Source organism: Osmerus eperlanus, chromosome 20 (assembly GCF_963692335.1).
Source record: "Osmerus eperlanus chromosome 20, fOsmEpe2.1, whole genome shotgun sequence".
Taxonomy (NCBI): Eukaryota; Metazoa; Chordata; class Actinopteri; order Osmeriformes; family Osmeridae; genus Osmerus; species Osmerus eperlanus.
Genome location: NC_085037.1, coordinates 12,255,944 through 12,274,809, shown reverse-complemented (window position 1 = coordinate 12,274,809; position 18,866 = coordinate 12,255,944). Strand labels below are relative to the sequence as shown.

Genomic DNA, 18,866 nt, shown 5'->3' with positions numbered 1-18,866 from the left:
GGGAATGTCCCTGTACTTACTGTAAGTCGCTCTGGATAAGAGTGTCTGCTAAATGTAAACAAGGGCGTAATGATGTCTGCTACCTCAAAAGAGAAAACACTTACGTTTTGGATGGGTAAGGCGTGGGTAAGCGTAAACTAATCTTTGTTTCAGCACTCCGAGTCGACACCGATGGAGTGGTGGATTCAAAATGGATGCTTCTAGACTGGGTGCAGGTGTTCTGGATGTCCCTGTCCAAGGGGCTCTTTTCATCCTTCAGAGGACTGTCCGAAAGCATCTGATCCAGGAGAAAAGAACTCTGTGTTAACTTCAACTTCACCTCTGTGCTTCAACTTAAAACTTAACTAAACTCTTTGTATTCTTGACTCTCTTTGAAGTCAAACTTATTATACAGGATGTAACCATTTACATTTTGTACTAACTGTGTATTTGTTAGATGACACCTTCCAGGCCATTACTGTTTAACTTCCATGATATACTTGTAAATGAGCTACAGTAAGCTACAGTATGGTTGGCCAAAGTGGACTCTCTCACCATTTCTTTGTTTGGTCCAACAGGGGCCAGATTGGGGACCAGTTCAACAGCTGGTTTAGGAGTCTTCTGTATCCTGCACACAACATACGACCAAAGGTACACTTACAACACATTTCTGGTTAATGTATTTGTCTTTCTGTGCATAATTTCAGTGTCATTTCTGTGCAGCTTGTTTTGATACACTGTTGTGTGTAGTTTGTGTAGAACAGTAATTTGAATGTTTTGATACACTCCTGTAATGCTCTCTTAGGGGACAAATAAAGTACATCTGTCTTTCTATCTTGTTTGTCTCAACATGTATGTATTTTTGCTTGTCTGTCGTCATGTCTGAACTCATACTTGGGTTCATGGGGGTCCACAGGATCTGAGTCCTGCCTTTTTTCCATCTCATTTATGGATTTACATGCATATCTCGATGAGACCCAAATGAATAACATGAAAGAGAATGTATATATTTTGGCGTGAACCCAAATTGAATTCATCATCTTTTTAATCATCTTTTTTTCTCCTGGCATTTTATAACATCAACGTTTCAAAACCGATTCGTTTTGAAAAACAAAACCCAGCTAGTTTCAGAATGTTCATATTAATTTAGGATGATGCCATACTGACATAATTTATTATTTTACCAGTCAATATAATTGTAAATCAGAATAAATAACGAAGATAATGAGTGGGCTTACCTTGTCTGGGATGACTGAACGTTGTTCACCCACAGACTGTAGCACACACGATGCGTTCTGAATAGTTGGGTAGAATGTGACACGGCGCGTCATAATGCTAAACAGACCCAGACACAAATCATAACAACTTGTATTGCGACCACCGGCACCAAGACGACAAAAATCGTTACATTTAGGCCACCAAAACGTCCTCTTTACTTACTTTAACAAGCTATACTAAACCTAAACTTGTAGCCTATGTGGGCCGATTTGTTCAGGGTTCGAAAAGTAAACAAGAAAAGTAAACAAGAACACCGATACATTATGTTACAGTAGGCTATAAGTTTATTCTCAAACATAATTTGTCATGTTCCAGTCTTCAGTTCTGTGTTATCCGGTGCTGTGTTGGGAATTCCTATCAATAGGCCTATCTCTATATCAATGTCCTCCACCTCCATCGATAGTTTGAGTTCTGTCATTGTTATAGCACTCTGACCCCATGTGCAAAGAAGATTGCAAATGTCCGTGTTGAATCCTAGTCCTCTAAGGAGTTGACTGCAAGTACTCTGAGAGGCTTTCAGAAACATGTCTGCCATCTTCAGTACCACCGTGCCAGTGACGTGGAGGACGACTAATTCGTACTCTTCGATACTGCATTCCTCCAACCCTTTTGAAATTCTCCCGTTGTCCTCTCGGCAGGTCCAGAGCTCAACGACGACTTGCTTGGCCTTGTACTTAGTCAAAGCTGCATCAACTTTCTGGCGAACCAGCATAATTATACTCTCCGCCACTTGGAGCCTGACTTGGCTGTCATCCAAAGGGTCGCTTTCGTTCGTTTTAGTTTTCTGGAACAATTATACGAACCATTGATGTTTGTAAACTAACAATATTTGTTTTTATGTATGTATAAATGTGTTTTTGAGGTTTTATAAATCATACTGGCATCTTCACTGTCTCCGCATTCCTGTAAAGAAGTAGCAAATTAGATAAAATTACAATCCATAAAATAGTTTGTCTGGGTATGTGCAAGAAAGATAATTACCTTTCAGTGTAGGTTGACTACTGCCTTTGTCTTCCAAGCATGGGACGAATGGAAGAAGCACAGTCGGTTAATATTGACACCTGTAGCTACTTACCTTTCTTGTAGCAGAATCCTGACAATATGTCCTAAACTACTATCATACCTTATTCCCTTTCTTTGGCATTGTTGTTTGTGTTAGACAAGACCTTTATGTAAAAAGAATTTTGTGCTTTTAGAATGTTCTATCAAATGTGTAAAAAATAATAAAATAATGCATGGTGTTATGCATGTTGTTATGCAACTAATTATTCTGTCATCTTATTGAATTAGAACAGGGTTTAATGAATAATTCGTTTATATACTAGAAAAGACTTAAAATAAAATAGGCAAACATTTTAAAAGCATGATTTATAAATAAATAATTAGAAATGGTGCTGGACTACAGCAAAAATATGATATAACTGGTTCTAAGATGCAGAGTCCTGATTGACTGTGCAAAATCTCCACCTAGTGGTTAGAATACACACCAGAGATATGCTGTTGCATTTTCTGCTTTTAAAGAAGTACATTGTGTTATAATCAATAAGAATAAATATGCTTCCCAACCTGACAGTAAGTGTGAGTTACAAAGAAAACATGTTTGGAAATGTATCATTTTACAATTCACTTAAAGTGAGAAAACAGTCTTGAGTAATTTTCTAATCAACATGTTTATTGGGTTCAACCAAAGTGACGGGGCTACATTGGCAAGTAAAGCTAAACGGCAGGTCGATAAGATAATCACGAAGTATTACATTTAAATCAAGTGCGGATGGTGCAGGGTTTCAGCTTTGACAATAACTTTAAATTTAGTGAGCAATGGTGGTGTGATGTGAAAGTTTAGAAAAAACAAAATACAACGCCGGTTCAGAACCACACCGCAGGTCGGTCTCGAAAGGTCTACAAACGAGGTTCATGAACAGGTTCAAGATCACTTCACACATCAATACCAATGCCGGGCTTTGAAGGGTCCCCAGCATTGCTTTCCAAATGCTGAAATCAGCATAACTGATCGCTGATATTATTTTCTTTTAAAGCCACACTGGATGCAAAAAAAATTGACAAAAAAAAACAAAACATTGAATTACCTCTCATCAGTAACATGTTTAAAAAACATCCAATGAGTGATTTCAATAGACTTGTAAACTCAAACATTATAACAGAATATACAGGTAAAACATACTCCCCCTCAAAATAGAGTCAGGTGGCTGAGCGGTGAGGGAGTCGGACTAGTAATCCGAAGGTTGCCAGTTTGATTCCCGGTTGTGCCCAACTGACGTTGTGTCCTTGGGCAAGGCACTTCACCCTACTTGCCTCGGGGGGAATGTCCCTGTACTTACTGTAAGTCGCTCTGGATAAGAGCGTCTGCTAAATGACTAAATGTAAATGTAAAATGGGAACAGCACAGTTACAAATCAATGTTTCAGCACACTACATAAGACCTCAATAATTGACTCAATAAGGGATGCCTCAAAATGAAATGTAAAATTTATATATATCACAAATAACATTAGTAAGAACTCTTCTTTAGTAAGGACGTCCCTAAGAAGTTACTGGAAAATGCTTATTTCAAACATCCAAATCTGGTAAAGCAAAGCAACAAATTCGATCTCTTCCAGTTCAGAAAACACTCACTAAAGGTATGTAAAGTGGTATGGCCAAAGATTGGCTCAACCTTTGGACTAAACTGAATTATTTGACAAGAAATTGAAGAGTGCAAGACGGCGGCAGACATTTCATCTAGTTGCTGAAACATATTAGCAATGCCACAATAAACTGTGCAAATAGTCAATTTCACTCTATTTCACAAGTTTCTTTGTGTATAAATGAACTACTCATGACAAACTTAGAGTAGATAAATTCAGACAGCAGTAGCGGGGGTGATTCTGAATGAGACTAGCAACACGTGCATGTCCCTCGGGTAGACTGAAGGTAGCGAGAAAATCATCTCAACTGTACTGAACTTCTTCTGTTATACTGTTTATCTCTCCACCCAAACAACTGGGTGGGGGACGTGAACATCCCCAAGGCTAAGAGTTTTACTACATGAAAGGGGTTGTAAGTAAATTAACCAGCGTGTAAGAAAATCAGGTACATCAGAATCAGAATCAAACGTTGCTAAATCAACTTGACCCTTAAATTAATCAAGTTGAAGTCACTCTTTTTAAGGGAAAATGTAGTGATCTGTTATTAGTTCCAAACAACTTTTAAGCAATGTATTTCTGTCCTGAAGCACATGTCACGGTTCCTATGCTTTAAAAATATTCAGCATATTTCCTAAATATAAATAAGGGTGTGTATATATATATGTGAAGCGGAGATGTCATTACAATTATTTTTTCTCTTTTCTGAATCAGGTTTATTCAAAATGCATATGACGTTCAAAAACAAAATACCAGTGGGATCATTTGGTCAAATTCCATGTTGCACACAAGACAGAACAGCAGACGCTACAAAGCATATAGTGTTTAACTAGCAACAACCTGACAGTGAACTAGGTCAAGAGGCAAAGTATACCAATGAAATAAGAAAATAAACTGTCAGCTAAAAGAGAAAAGAAGAACATACTACTACGATGTATACACCTTCAAGCCATGGAAAGCAACCTCAGATGTCTTCTTTCAAAGAGCACAACAGTTAGCAGAAAGCTATCTAGTATACATTTAGAACTGAAACCAGGAAAAAAAGGACTTCTGTCTTTATCGAATTATTGTATGATTGTAATGTGTACTTTTCCCAAAAATCGTGTTGAAATTTTCGTTGAGAGACAGGTGGTTGCTCCCTAGTCTAAACTGTAATGCCATTTACAGCTAGCAGCCAGACTTTGTAATTGCACTTAAAATAAAAAATAAAACAATTAAGGAAATATACACCATAATCCTATTTCAATTTGAGCCTCAAAGTGCTCAAATTTCAATTTGACTTCAAATCAACAAAACCTTTATCCTGGAATATACAATATCCCGAACTGGCAAGAGAGGTTTTTTTATGCCTTTCAATATATACTGTATATGTATATAGGTTTAAAACTCTTCCATGACTTAAACAGCAGAAATCTAGCATCCTGAAGCTTCTCCTTTCGATGCTCCAAAAATCCCAGGAAAAATCCAGAAGCCCTGGTCCCTTTGGGGGAATTGGTGTTAAGCACTTTCCGTCATAGACTGAAATAAAATCAGAAGGAGAACATTTTTTTTGATTTACTTTTAAGTTTCAAGTTCTGAGCTTTGTCAAATAAATAACCTAATTGTAACAATTTCCATTACACACTGTCTTTCAGAATTGGAGGGATATGTGTGTGGGATATGTGTGTATGTGTATTCATAGAATATACATACACACATCACAGTTACATACCAAACATATGTTTAACCCTTGTGTTATCTTCGGGTCATTCTGACCCATCAGTCATTGTGACCCACCGTCGTATTGCGACAACTTTACCGCATACAAAAACAAAGTGAAGCATTTTCTTTTAACCGTTGGGCTGTCTCAGACCCCCCACATTGCAAAGGTTAAAAGAAAATAATTTTTATTTGTTTTTGTATTGGGTAAAATTGGGTAAACACAATGATGGTTCATTATGAACCTTTGGGTCATGTGACCCGAAGGCAGCACAAGGGTTAAAACACACTGAACATTGCGTTTACAAAATCTTTCCATAACACATCCCCTCAGGAGAAGAGGCTCAGGGACCTGGATTCAAATCCCACCTTCGCTCTTTGCTGCATGTCTTCCCCTCTAGATCTCCCTGCCTTTCCTGTCGCACTTCACTTACAAACTATCAAATAAAGCAAGAAAACGAAGCCAACCTTCTCAGGGGCTAGCCGTCCCTGGATCCCTGGGTTCGCCTGCCCCTCAGCCTTCGAGTTGCCCACAGAAGACTTGGGCCCCGCCTTGTCATTATGCTTCACCTCCACATCAGCCTTCTTGCCATCCGTCTTTGAGTCGCCCTCCCCTTGGATCTCCTTTGGCCGCTTTGAGGAGGCCTGGAAATGGCGAGAGAGAGACAGAATAGTTATGCTTACGTTGTTTCCTAAGAGGGACAAACAAAAAAATACAAATACAAAGAAAACCTTCCTGTTCAATGTTGACTACATATGAGACAGGCCTGCGATTATGACTCACATCCGCAGAATCAACGACTTTCCGTTTGGCTCCAGCCCTGTCGTTCTTCTCATCGATGACGAGGGCGCCCTCGTCCTCGTCGCTGCTGCCCTCCGCAGGCCCCTTCTGCGCCCCACCAGTCTTCAGTGCCCCGCCAGTCTTCAGTGCCCCGCCAGTCTTCAGTGCCCCGCCAGTCTTCAGTGCCCCGCCAGTCTTCTGCGCCCCGCCAGTCTTCTGCGCCCCGCCAGTCTTCTGCGCCCCGCCAGTCTTCTGCGCCCCGCCAGTCTTCTGCGCCCCGCCAGTCTTCTGCGCCCCGCCAGTCTTCTGCGCCCCGCCGGACTCCTCCACCCCATCGGACGGTGTATCCTTCTTAGCTGGCTGGGAGAGGGAATGAGAAAACACAACCGCAGGTTAGGCACAGGAACCGAAAGAGGATATGCCATAAAATACTGTGGAAATTGAGACAAATTAAACCAGATTAGGATACAAACACACACAACAAGCGAACACAGTTTTTGTAAACGTTTTTTTTTACCTCATAGCCAGCGTGTGTGACAGTAGGGTTGTTCTCTATTTCCCAGAGGCCCTCGCTGAAACCTTTCCGTTTGGTGGGTTTTCCAAACTTCTCCTTGCACTCTTCGTAGGGGAACAGGTCCTTGGGCCCCAGAAAAGCCCTGACATCGTGGAAGGCACAAAGAGCTTAGAAAACAACTGCATACTAAACCTTGGCTACGTACCCAGGCCACTGCGGTAAGGCCTCAGAGCCTACATGGAACACGCACTAATCCTGTAAGCTACCGGAGTGCCCAAAAATCATTTTTGTAGTTTTTTTTATACAGCCCTTTTTGTAGTTTTTATACAGCCCTTTCTACAAGCACAGTCACAGAGGGCTGCACATATTCCCATAAAACTGCACCTAAACCAACCTAAAGTAGGTTTGAGGTAAGGATTCTGTTTTTGCTGATATGCTTGGTCAGCAGACCACATGAATGAGAGGTCTACTGCTCCTAGTGGTAGGAGTCTGTGTATAGTAATAATAATAAAATTATATTAAAAGTATGTGTATGAGTAAAAATGGATACTTACGTCTCGTGTGTCCCGAAGAAGAACACTTGATACTTGTTGGAGGGTGATTTGACAGCCCCTTCAGGCAACTCATCAATCTGTTGATGAATGAGAAAACAGTGTGAATATAAACACTCTATTATGACAACGTATGCCGTGTTAACACACCGCCAGATGAGACGCGTGTAAAAAAACAGGCCGCGCTTTTATAATCCTGTCGTTGGTGTTTCTCCCATGCTCTGTCACAAACATATCTCACAAGGTGCCATGCTAAATTAAGAATACACATAGAATGTTGCACTGTGAGTGCCTTGTCTCAGTAACCTTAATTCAATCCCATTCACTTTCAAGGGAATGTACGTTTTACCTTAAGTAGTTAGAGGGCTATAGAGCACACACACAGTCTGTCAGCTGTGTGTGTTTCAGGATAAAACTAATCTGTCCAGTGAAAACTGAACACAAACCCACACATCAAATCAAATCAAATTTATTTGTATAGCCCTTTTTACACGCAAGCATGTCACAGAGGGCTTCACATATGCCCATAGAACTGCCCCTCAACCAACCTAAACCCTCAAGGAAGACAAGGAAAAACTCCCAAAAAACTCTCAACAGGAGAAAAAAAAAAAATGGAAGAAACCTTGGGAGGAGCAATTCAGAGAGGGATCCCCTCCTCCAGAGACGGTTGGTGGGAGAGAGGAGCAGAACACAGGCTAAACATAGTCATACAGTGTCGATGGGTTTTAAAACACCAAAATCCATTATTCAACTTTATAGATGTAGGACAGGACCGGGAGACTCGGGACCAGGTCCAGCGTTGGCTGACCGACGACCAGGTACCAGGTACCAACGACATAAGTACCCATAGTCCAAACTATACAAGATCAACCAGTCAAGGTGTTGGCGGTAAAACATGCTGTGTCTGTTCATCTCATTTTCATTTGATTAAAGGTTTCCCTTACATTTGACACATTTATCCATAACAAGAATATACAAATATTGCATGTATAGTACAGATTACCAAGGACCAGCTGTGATTGCTTAAATTTACTGGTCCAACTTTTATGGCTTCAACCTTGATTTTAGTCAACAGCTCGAAGTTCCATATATTTCCCTGAACTACATTATTTAAATCATCATAATATCTCATCTTAGACAATCCGTCAGGCTAGCCATCCATAACGGTTAGGACACCGTGCCCCAGCCCGCCTCACTGCAACTCCCTCTTCGGGCACCATGCCAGGAGGGCCTGTACACGTGCCCAGATAATGCCAGTGTGAAAGGTGTGAATGGCGTGTGCGAGGCAGGGCGTAGACAGGTCGGATAGAGCGGGGTCGTTAAAATGATTGTTGTGAAGGATCAAGCACAAGTCTTGTTGGTTTTAGGCCTGTTTTGTCCCCTGTGAACGACCAAGAGCGAGATAACAAGTACATTCGTTTAGTAGGCTATTTAATATTAAACTCAGAAATAGTAATGGAGGCCATGGTGACTGTTGGTTCAGTAATATGACTTAATGAAAACAGTAGCAACTGCAGTGTCAAGAACTAAGCACCTCACCAACTCTGAATATCCATGATTAGCGCTGTTAATGACCCATGTTAAAGTGTCTCTAAGTGTCACACGCCTGCGGCTGTTCTTCTGAAAACTACAGGATTTCGAGTATCCTTGAAATTTGATTGAACTGAATCCATTCCTTCGGTAGTGGCATTTATCAACACTGCTGCCGCCAAAACGTGTGGGCTGTTACATATAACTGGTTCAGCCGCTAACTGATGCTTCAGGCTTGCTCTAATCATGTAAAACAGTTACAACGTCGATTCAAAGTTTCAATTTCGCACATTATGATTATGTCGCTGTAACGTTATAAACCTTACCTCCCATTCACGTGGCGTTTTAGAACAAATTTAGGAACACGGAACGGTTGGGTTTACAAGCAAAGCGGGATTTAGTATTTGTTTACATACACGGGGGTCTGAACAGTCAAGCTCAATTGGAATAAGGTTAGGCCTCTGTAACTAAATGAAAGCGTTTGCGGGACTATCACATTTAGTACCCAACACTAAAATAAGCATCCGAGCTCAGGGTATCCTACATGGTATATTAGAATATCCGAAATTGAAACAATAAATAGGCTAGCTAGTCTGCACTCATAACGATTTAAAGCGGGCAACCATAAGCTACACAAATAAACTTTTGCATGGACGCGGTAGGCCTCATTGCACAGTATAGCTTATAGTTAACAAATGGAACATGAAGGTGAGGAACCAACATATTGGTACTTAAAACAAATGGTAAATCTACAAAGTTGCTTACCCTTGCGGGCCAATGAGGATATCCCTTCATTTTCGCAAACACGAGATCCCCAGGCTTGTATTCCTTTTGCCTATTGGATCTCGGCATATTTTCCCCCAAAGTAGCCTACTGAGCTTTCAAAGCTGTAAGTCTGAAAAGCTAAATACAAAACGCTAGATACAAAAATAAGTGTATTTCTTGTTCGACAGTTAGATAACGTTAGGTCTTCGGCTTTGACATCAAAATTGATCACGCGTAGAAAATTGGAACGTGGAGGCTAGCGAAAATTCGCACGTTTTACTACTTCTATGGCGTGCGTTAGTTATGGTGCTATATATTCCTTGTTTTAAAATAAATACAAATATATTCCCTCTGATCTGCTACTCAGTGGTCTCTCGACTTGTTTTTGTTTGAAATTGAAACCGCTTCCCTCTTCTCAGACGCATACCCTGGTAGCTAGCTAATTCTAGTTGCAACGAGATCGATTAGTGTGGTCTACCCTGAAAATAAAACGTAGCTAGGCGCCATGGCATTTTCTGTTCAGTTCGAACTGAATGCCTCTTAGACAGTGGTAATCACGCACAGAGAAATCCTGTCGTCGCAGTTACATGGGCAATCAAAGTACAAAACATACACCAATTATAGGCTGGCTATATTATAAAACAAACTAAATGTAATTTTACTCTGTCAACCTGCAGTGTTGTTGAGATGGGTTGACCTTAACTAGTGGGAACAAATATATGACAGAGAATGTAGGTTTTTCCTTACCAAAGACAGCACACCCCATTAAAAATGCTAAAATAAATGTATCGTAAAAGGCTATACATGTTCTTACTCTAAGCATATTACCAAATAGAAATGTATTGCCAACGTCGGTTTTTATCAAACAAATCCAGTAGAATGTGGGATGCGCAGGAACACTTGCGCCGAAGCTGCGCAAAAAGTAGCTACTCGAACAGTTCTGTTTTGAGCGCATCATCAATGGCAGCTGCAGCAGAAATGAACATGCTATCATTTTCAAATACAATTTGATATACATTTCACGTTTCTAAGGTTCCTTTAGCGTGGGAACCAGTGTTGTTGCGCAAATCATCTCCAGATCATGCGGTAATACAAGTCGCACGGAATTGTCTTAAACTGCGCACGAAAAGACTGTTAATCCACCCTCAGCGGCCTTTGACGCACTGATCAAGCAGTGAGTCCCCGGTCACAGTTTGGAATTATGGCCGTACTGTATTTTGTTTGAAAGCAAGTGATTGCTGTCTTCGCCTTTGGAAAGCCACGTGTAGTTTGTTATTGTTTTTCCTCAAGCAAATATTATCCAAAAGAAAGCGAGCGCATTCTGCGTTTCAGCAGTTTGCATCTGTGTAATACGCCAGTCACACGACAAGAAAAAGGCCTTTTCTTTGGAAGTGTGTAGCGAGGTAGCTACTTTGTACTTAGCATTCTATGCCCCCAACGAGTTCGTACAGAAACAACAACAATGTCTTTGGTAGCTTACGGGAGCAGTGATGACAGCGATTCAGAGGAAACGTCAAGCTCGCTCACATCTGGGAGCAAGTCTGCAGGTCTTTTTGCCCTACTCCCCTCTCCCAAAAAGTCTATATCTGGACCACCAAACAGAGATGCATCAACACACTACTCTGCGATAAGGAGCACATTGTCCAACGACGATGCTGCCGAGAACACACCGGCCCGGTCTCAAACACTGAAAGGCGGGCTGCTTTTTGACTTAACGAAACCGAAGAAGCGAACAGAGCCTGTGAAAATCACCATACCACAACTTAATAAAGATGTAAGTTGACCCGTTATTTTGAAGTTTATCTCCATGAATGAAAAGTATTTTCAAAATGAGACGACTCAATTTCGTGACGATGTTATTGTTTACTCTTATGCTCCTATGCTCTTTTGTAAAGCACTCTCTTGGAAGTCGCTTTGGATAAAAGCGTCTGCTAAATGCATAAATGTAATGTAAATGTTTACAGTCAGATTCAGATGAAGACGAACCAGCCAGGAAGAGAGTGGTGCCCCAGGTAAGAAATGTCTTGTTTACATTTTACAATCTTCTCAATGCCTAAACCTAGTCAACCTTAGACTGAACTGTCTAACCTATTAATCTACCCCCCCCCCCCCCCCCCCCCCATTCCACTTCTTTCTGCCTTCCTGGTTAAGGGGTCAGGCCTCTCCTCTCTCTTACCGCAACCTAGAAACATGACCATAAAGGAGACCGGCAGGTCCCTGGTGCCACACACCCTCACCAAGCGCCCCGACCCTAAGGCCTCCAAGCCCACCAAGCCCTCCGTCACGGGCCTCTCCAGCTCCAGCGCCTCCCCTTCAGCCATCAAGGCCGCAGCCAAGTCTGCCGCCCTGCAGCTAGCCAGGCAGATGGCCGCGGACGACCAGGAAAGCGACGAGGAACTCTCCCCAGAGAACTACTTCTCTCTGGGGGACAGCTCACTGCCTCTCCCCGCCGTGGATCCCAGCCTGGACCCAGAACCCGGAGCCCCTTCGGCTCTGCTACCTAATCCGGTGGCGGTGGAGACCGGATCCTTCCAGTCCGACGCTCCTCTGGAGTTTGGGCTGGGCGGCGAGGAGGCGTCTGGGAGCGTGTGGGTGGGTCAGCAGCATGCGCCGCTACATCCTCAGTACCTGGAGCCCTCTGTGGAACCTGCGCCGGAGACCGTCCCACAGGTAACGGGAGAACAGGAGGTTACTGATGTCTGGGTTTAGAGTTCTTCTGTGCAGAAACATGCTCTAGTGCAGTGGTTCTCAATCTTGATTCAAATCAATGGGTCATTATCAAGCTCAACAGAAGCCTGAGAGCGACTCATTCATTTGAATCAGGTGTTTTGAAGCAGGGAAACATCTAAAACATGCAGGGCAGTGGGGCCCGAGGACCAGGATTGAGAACCACTGCTCTAGTGGTTAAAATGCAGCAATAGAGCAGTATACTCATAATGTCCTGTTACCGGGCAGGGTTACTACAATGAGGCGTACTACCAGAACCCTGATCCCTCATTGGCTGAGGCAGACGAGCCTGGCTCCTCCGGCCTCTTCGATGATGAAGCGGTAAGCCTCGATCGTTCACTCTCCCAACACAGCACCACACATGCCGCTTCATGTACACACGGCCATGCAAACTACATCCACTCTGTGTTTGGTTGTGTTAGTCAAGGCCAGTTCACAGCCCCGACAACGTCCAACAAACACCAAACATTCTACTGTTGGCTGTTGGGTTGAGAGTTTTTGGAAAGATAACTGTCATTTTCACTGCCTCAACAAACACCAACAGGTATATCATACCAATCCAACACAACAATTGTATGGCTGTTGGTGTTTGTTTGGCCAGTATTGAACTGGCCCATAGCTGGTTAGCACCAGAGACTGATGTGTTGCTGTTGTCCCTAGTTCCGGAGGCTGCAGGGGAAGAGGAACAGGGGGAAGGAGGAGGTGAAGTTCCTGGAGATCAAAGGAGACGACCAGCTGAGTGGCAACCAGCAGTGGATGGCGAAGAGCATCACTGAGGAGAAGCAGGAGCGCAAGTCTTTCAGCAAGGTGAGGAGGGGGGGAGACAGGCTCGGGGGGGGGGGAGACAGGCTCTGGGGGAGAGAGACAGGCTCGGGGGGGGGGGGGAGACAGGCTCGGAGGGAGAGAGACAGGCTCGGGGGGAGAGAGACAGGCTCGGGGGGAGAGAGACAGGCTCGGGGGGAGAGAGACAGGCTCGGGGGGAGAGAGACAGGCTCGGGGGGGGGGGGGAGACAGGCTCGGAGGGAGAGAGACAGGCTCGGGGGGAGAGAGACAGGCTTGGAGGGAGAGAGACAGGCTTGGGGGGGAGAGAGACAGGCTCGGAGGGAGAGAGACAGGCTCGGGGGGAGAGATTAAAGAGATTAGCATGACCGCTAGGAAGGGTGGGTGTTGTCATCTTGTTCCACACCTACTAACCCTGATTCATCCTCATCCTGGCTGCGCTGTGGAGGCCGAGGTGCCTGAATTACTGCAGAAACAAGGACAGGGTTATCATACTGCATTTCTAAAACCAAATCCCTGTCTGTGTCTGCTAAGTGCAAAAGATCAAGTACCTGATCTCTGACCTTTTACCTACCACCAGGGAGTCAGGTGGCTGAGCGGTTAGGGAAGCGGGCTAGTAATCTGAAGGTTGCCAGTTCGATTCCTGGCCGTGCCAAATTACGTTGTGTCCTTGGGCAAGGCACCCTACTTGCCTCAGGTGGAATGTCTTTGTACTTACTGTAAGTCGCTCTGGATAAGAGCGTCTGCTAAATGACTAAATGTAAATGCACCTCCACTTGTGTTGACAGAAAAAAGGAGACCAGCCCACAGGACAGCAACGCCGCAAGCACCAGATCACATACCTGATCCATCAGGTGGGTGACACACTCCCATCTACACTTCAAACTGTTACAAAACACTCCACACCCAGAACAGTGTTTAGGTTTTACTTGGCGTTTCATTTTGTAGCAACCATCTTATTTTGCACATGGCTGCATGTCAAACCAAACGAGCGATGCTTTGACGGTGTTGAAGAACACATTGTAGTTCCAGATGTGATGCTTCCCTGAAGCTAATTTCAGACTATCATGTCCTGTTTCCGCAGGCTAAGGAACGGGAACTGGAACTGAAGAACAACTGGGCAGAAAACAAGCTGACCCGTCGGCAAACACAGGCTAAATACGGCTTCTAACCCAGAACTCCTACTGGCATGCATAATCCTCCCATCCATGATTAGGATAGCTCAATCCAAAGCAAGAGTCCCTCATCTTTGAGGAAGTACTGTAACCTGGCGACCGTACCCTGGCGACACAGGATCCCTGTCCTGCCCACTCCATACCTTCCCTGGATAGCCTCAACATAATACTTCCCTCCTCTTCCCCCCGTATTGGTTGACCTCAGATTTGTGTTACTTCCAACATTGTTGATTTATACTAGTTTTGGTGGACTGTTTTTGTATCGTGTGGGTCCTGTAGGGAATGCAGAGTTTACACTGTGAACGAGCTGCTCACAGTTTATCACTAAATTGGCTTTTCTTTGGAAATCATAGTTCGATGCTCTTCCCTTCCCTTGTCTGTGGTTTGACCAGGTGAGGAATATATAAATACCCAGCATATCTCACTTGGTGCTGGAGAAGACTTGGAATTTCCAACTAAAAGTAGTGAACATTTAAATAAAAAATAACATTTGTGCAACCTTTTTTTTTGTAGTGATATCCAGTACCTCTTTGATAATGGTTCAGCTTTTTAAAAAACAATCGACATCTCACAGACTTGAATTCAAGTAATCTCACAAATCGAGTAATATTTCTAGAGAAGAGAGTGGGCGATGATATCTATACAAAGCCAGGAATTTCCCTCCTGACTGATTGAGGTTGAGGTTCAATGAAACTGTGAATAAGGTGTGTGATCTGGAAGAACACTGCCTTTGTCTCTCTGGGCATGGATACCCTGGCTCAGAAAAAGGAATTTGGATTTCCAGGGTGTATTGTACATTCACCATCCTCTGGTTGAGACTTTCCAAATAGCTTCTGAGCAACGTATTATATTTGGATCTGAATTAGTTGTAGTCTGCTGTTTTGTAAACAAGTGGACATAATTTGTGTGTCCTTGTCCTGTCACAGACAGAATCTCATCTTAGTAGGAAGTCAGTTGGCTTCCAACCAGTATACAGATATGTGAAACATGACTTCAAAATGGCACCTATCCAATCCTTAAAATGGTTGAGGCCCTATAAAAATATTTTTGTGTTTCAAAGATAGGTTCCTTAAGTGGATGCAATTAAAGCCAGCAGACAACAAAGTCTTAGGATCATGGTGTCACTGACAGCAGCTTCTTAGACATCCTTCCTTATCTGGTTTCCAGGAAAACTTAAGCAGAGAAACCTACTCGAGGTCTTTCGACATAAAACATTTACTAAGTCGATAAGTGTTTTAGATATGTAAGAATTTGCAGCGTTATTAGACTGGCAAGTAAACTACTATTTAGTTTTACCCTACACTGTGTATTTGTTACGTGGGTGTGATGTTTAAATTGAAATAAAAAGTTAATTTCTGCTCTGTAATCATTAAAAACTCTTTTGTATTTACTTCAGTGCTACACAGACTAAACCTGTAGAAATGGGTTTATTTCTTTGTTTGACAGTTTGAAATGAAAATAAATACAAACCTATATTGTAATAAGAATAGATTCACATGTGCTATTTATTATGATGTACAGCAAACCCATTTCTGTGTGGAGGAACACAGCTCTGTAGACAGTAACGTGTTGCTAGTTTCAGCAGTCTTTGATGGACAGGCAGTAGACAGGCCTACTTGTCTGGTTTGTCTTTGACTTCCTTGTTTGCGTCGGGACCTGCTGCTGTTTCTGACGTGGTGGCTGAAGGCTTGGGAGCAGCAGGAGCTGCCTCCATTGATGCTGCTGCCTCTGGAGCTGCTGCTGCCTCTGGAGCTGCTGCTGCCTCTGGAGCTGCTGCTGCCTCTGGAGCTGCTGCTGCCTCTGGAGCTGCTGATGCTGCTGCCTCTGGAGCTGCTGATGCTGCTGCCTCTGGAGCTGCTGCCTCTGGAGCTGATGCCGCTGCTTCTAGAGCAGGAGGAACTGCCTCTGGAACAGTAGGAGCTGCCTCTACTGGTGCTACTGCTGTCTCTGGTGCCGATGCTGATGCCTCTGGAACTAAACCTGCAAAAGTTTCTGAAACCGCCTCTGAAACACCTGCCTCTGGAGCAGCTGCAACACCTGCCTCTGAAACCGCTGCCACACCTGCCTCCGAAGCAGCCACAACACCTGCCTCTGGTTCGTCTTCCTGCTGCTTTATCAGAAGTTTAAGCCCCCTGGGGCTGCCTTGAAAGGGCACCACAGACATGGGAATCCGCACAGTGTTTATCCCGTTGACCTGTCAAAACAAGAACACTCCAATGAGTTTCACGGCAAACGAACAACTGCTGGAGGGGCCCCTTTCTAGGCACTGGTATTGTCCATTCTGTCCAACAAGACACCTCTTTGGGTTGTTCGATTCTGCGTCAAAATATTGTCTATGGAATAATTGGAATAACAGGAATTGCATTCAGAAAATAATTGTGGAATGCCACTGACAACACAGGGTCGAAAATGTAGTAGAATTAGTTTAATGATCTGATCTTACCGTGACCTCGCACCAGTAATCTCCCAGGTCTTTGATGGGCTCGTCTGGGAGTCTCAGAGCATGAGGAGGCACGACTATACCTCGCTGGGGGGGGGGGGGGAGAGAACGTCAACACTAATCATTTGACATCACAGATTTAGCTGTTAACCCTCGTGCTGCCTTCGGGTCACATGACCCAAAGGTTCATAACGAACCATCGTTGTGTTTACCCAATTTTACCCAATACAAAACCAAATAAAAATAATTTTCTTTTAACCTTCGCAATGTGGGGGGTCTGAGACAGCCCAACGGTTAAAAGAAAATGCTTCACTTTTTTTTTGTATGCGGTAAAGTTGTCGCAATACGACGGTGGGTCACAATGACTGATGGGTCAGAACGACCCGAAGATAACAAGGGTTAAAGACTAACACTAATCATGGCTAATCTTTGATCCAGTGAGTTACACATTTTCAAACCAGTCCTACCTTAAGAAATTGCCTGCGGACGATCTCTGAGGTGATCACATAATCAAGAGACATTTGCTTTGTGATTTTCAACTCCATGTTCTTCAGGAATTCCACAGTCTGCAGACATAGGAGGCAATGTTTCGTAAGGTAGACCTGCTAGCCTGCTGTGACTGAAATCTGCAGCAACATTTAAGATACAGACATAACAATCTTTACTAACCATTTGCCCTGTGCGTGTTTGAATTCTGTCCTCCACTTTCCCCTCCCGTAAAAGCTGTAATAGAAAATTATTTGATAAATGCTTCTTTAAACAAAAGGCAATTTGCAACTGTTAAGCATTTGAGTTGTACACTCACTCTCAATTCCTCAGAAAACATATCTTTGTTTTCTGGTGATGGGTACACTGCCAGGCCTTCAGCCAAAAGCTTGTTGCGCCCTAAAGATTTCTTTACGATCACCGTGTCTCCTCGACCACCGAGCTCTAAAAAGCGAACGAAGAAAATAAGAGCGTGCATTATGACAACTAATCTTTGAAAGAAAGTGGGATTCTTCATGAGAAACACAGGTTTAACCAAACTAACGTACTTTTAACAGTCTGTGTAAGAATGAGCTCCATCTTCTCTTTAGGCGCATGTTTGGTGTCCTCCACTACTTTGTAAACACGATGTCGCCGCGGGTGTAGCCTGGGCGGACGACCCTCTTTGGACAGCGGAACCTGCCACCAACGTTCAACCACAACTGTATTCTGCAAGGGCGAGACGAGAGATGCAGCGTTAGCTAGCACTAGTATAGCACCGTATCGTTAACTGGTTATGGCTAACTAACTAAAAGTTTTATACCCGTATGAGTTAAGTTGGAATATACATTGATAACCTTTAGATTTAACATACAAAAATAACCGTCTACTCAATTAAGTGTGGTCCATATTGCTCTCCTGTGTCACCTGGCTGTCACTTATTTTCCTACCGGGTTTTAAATCAGACGTTTTAACTGACAAATGTTGCCATCCGATTTACTTTTAAAGCTTACCTTGCATGCCGTTTGTGAAAAACATTGAACATGGGAATGTGATAAATCCCGCACCAAACCCTGAAGGGCACGTCGGCTGGTACTCCACATGGCTAGGTTAATATGCTAGCTAGCATACACTTCTTACTGAAGACGTTTCTGTTATACAAACGCACTACGGTATGTATGCCCGGTTTGATTGTGCATCTAACCGGCGTGACACTGCTACTGTAAATTATGTTATGGTCCTTACATTATTAACATCTTGAAAGGTAGCTACCTAAGCTTATCACCCAGGACCACAAGTAGCAATCTAGGGAAAGCTGTATTCATATGACGTAGTTACTTGCGCGACTCCTGTGGGGGGGATAGGACCCCAAAAGGTGTTTATTGTAAAGCCTCACCACATATATCTTTAGAGGATGTGCGTGTGTAACTATGTTGTGACTAGCATAACGTTATTTACGCTAGGAAAAAACACTTAAATCTTGCATCCATCCAGGAAACCGTACTAGGCTATACATGTTAGTTATTTATTATAATTTAGTA

The 18,866-nt window shown here is 43.3% G+C and overlaps 3 protein-coding genes across 5 annotated transcripts; 1 reads left to right on the top strand and 2 right to left on the bottom strand.

Moving 5' to 3' along the window:
* Positions 1 to 4,591: 4,591 nt before the first annotated feature.
* On the bottom strand, positions 4,592 to 10,238 carry LOC134007075 (hepatoma-derived growth factor-like). Its single transcript, XM_062446243.1, has 7 exons — positions 9,739 to 10,238; positions 7,447 to 7,523; positions 6,896 to 7,034; positions 6,568 to 6,738; positions 6,382 to 6,495; positions 6,066 to 6,242; positions 4,592 to 5,417 (listed from the first exon to the last, which is right to left on the bottom strand). The coding sequence occupies exons 1-7, from the start codon at positions 9,823 to 9,825 to the stop codon at positions 5,397 to 5,399; spliced, it is 786 nt and encodes a 261-aa protein (XP_062302227.1). The 5' UTR covers positions 9,826 to 10,238; the 3' UTR covers positions 4,592 to 5,396.
* Positions 10,239 to 10,662: 424 nt separating this feature from the next.
* prcc (proline rich mitotic checkpoint control factor) lies at positions 10,663 to 14,968 on the top strand. The gene is made up of 7 exons (XM_062446239.1): positions 10,663 to 11,512; positions 11,703 to 11,750; positions 11,890 to 12,408; positions 12,694 to 12,786; positions 13,126 to 13,272; positions 14,034 to 14,099; positions 14,330 to 14,968. Exons 1-7 carry the CDS (start codon positions 11,201 to 11,203, stop codon positions 14,414 to 14,416), a joined length of 1,272 nt encoding a protein of 423 aa, XP_062302223.1. The 5' UTR covers positions 10,663 to 11,200; the 3' UTR covers positions 14,417 to 14,968.
* Positions 14,969 to 15,830: 862 nt separating this feature from the next.
* mrpl9 (mitochondrial ribosomal protein L9) lies at positions 15,831 to 18,665 on the bottom strand. Of its 3 annotated transcripts, XM_062446242.1 has the most exons (9): positions 18,339 to 18,664; positions 17,895 to 18,054; positions 17,666 to 17,790; positions 17,530 to 17,583; positions 17,328 to 17,426; positions 16,864 to 16,947; positions 16,297 to 16,614; positions 16,216 to 16,227; positions 15,831 to 16,164 (listed from the first exon to the last, which is right to left on the bottom strand). In XM_062446242.1, exons 1-9 carry the CDS (start codon positions 18,426 to 18,428, stop codon positions 16,033 to 16,035), a joined length of 1,074 nt encoding a protein of 357 aa, XP_062302226.1. In that variant the 5' UTR covers positions 18,429 to 18,664; the 3' UTR covers positions 15,831 to 16,032. The 3 variants fall into 3 exon arrangements, with proteins under 3 accessions (XP_062302226.1, XP_062302224.1, XP_062302225.1); XM_062446240.1 differs by having other exon boundaries at positions 15,831 to 16,251; positions 18,339 to 18,665; XM_062446241.1 differs by having other exon boundaries at positions 15,831 to 16,227; positions 18,339 to 18,665.
* Positions 18,666 to 18,866: the final 201 nt, after the last annotated feature.

Bases quoted from the DNA above. Each gene is read 5' to 3' on its own strand.
- prcc (XM_062446239.1), top strand. From the start codon at position 11,201: ATGTCTTTGGTAGCTTACGGGAGCAGTGATGACAGCGATTCAGAGGAA. The intron at 11,751-11,889 runs GTAAGAAATGTC...TTCCTGGTTAAG, and splicing joins GGAAGAGAGTGGTGCCCCAG to GGGTCAGGCCTCTCCTCTCT. The intron at 12,409-12,693 runs GTAACGGGAGAA...GTTACCGGGCAG, and splicing joins CGCCGGAGACCGTCCCACAG to GGTTACTACAATGAGGCGTA.
- LOC134007075 (XM_062446243.1), bottom strand. From the start codon at position 9,825: ATGCCGAGATCCAATAGGCAAAAGGAATACAAGCCTGGGGATCTCGTG. The intron at 6,496-6,567 runs GGGGCACTGAAG...CTGAAGACTGGT, and splicing joins GCGGGGCGCAGAAGACTGGC to GGGGCGCAGAAGGGGCCTGC. The intron at 5,418-6,065 runs GTTGGCTTCGTT...ATTTTATTTCAG, and splicing joins GACGGCTAGCCCCTGAGAAG to TCTATGACGGAAAGTGCTTA.
- mrpl9 (XM_062446240.1), bottom strand. From the start codon at position 18,428: ATGTGGAGTACCAGCCGACGTGCCCTTCAGGGTTTGGTGCGGGATTTA. The intron at 18,055-18,338 runs GTAAGCTTTAAA...TCGCCCTTGCAG, and splicing joins TTTCACAAACGGCATGCAAG to AATACAGTTGTGGTTGAACG. The intron at 16,948-17,327 runs GTAGGACTGGTT...CCCCCCCCCCAG, and splicing joins TCCGCAGGCAATTTCTTAAG to CGAGGTATAGTCGTGCCTCC.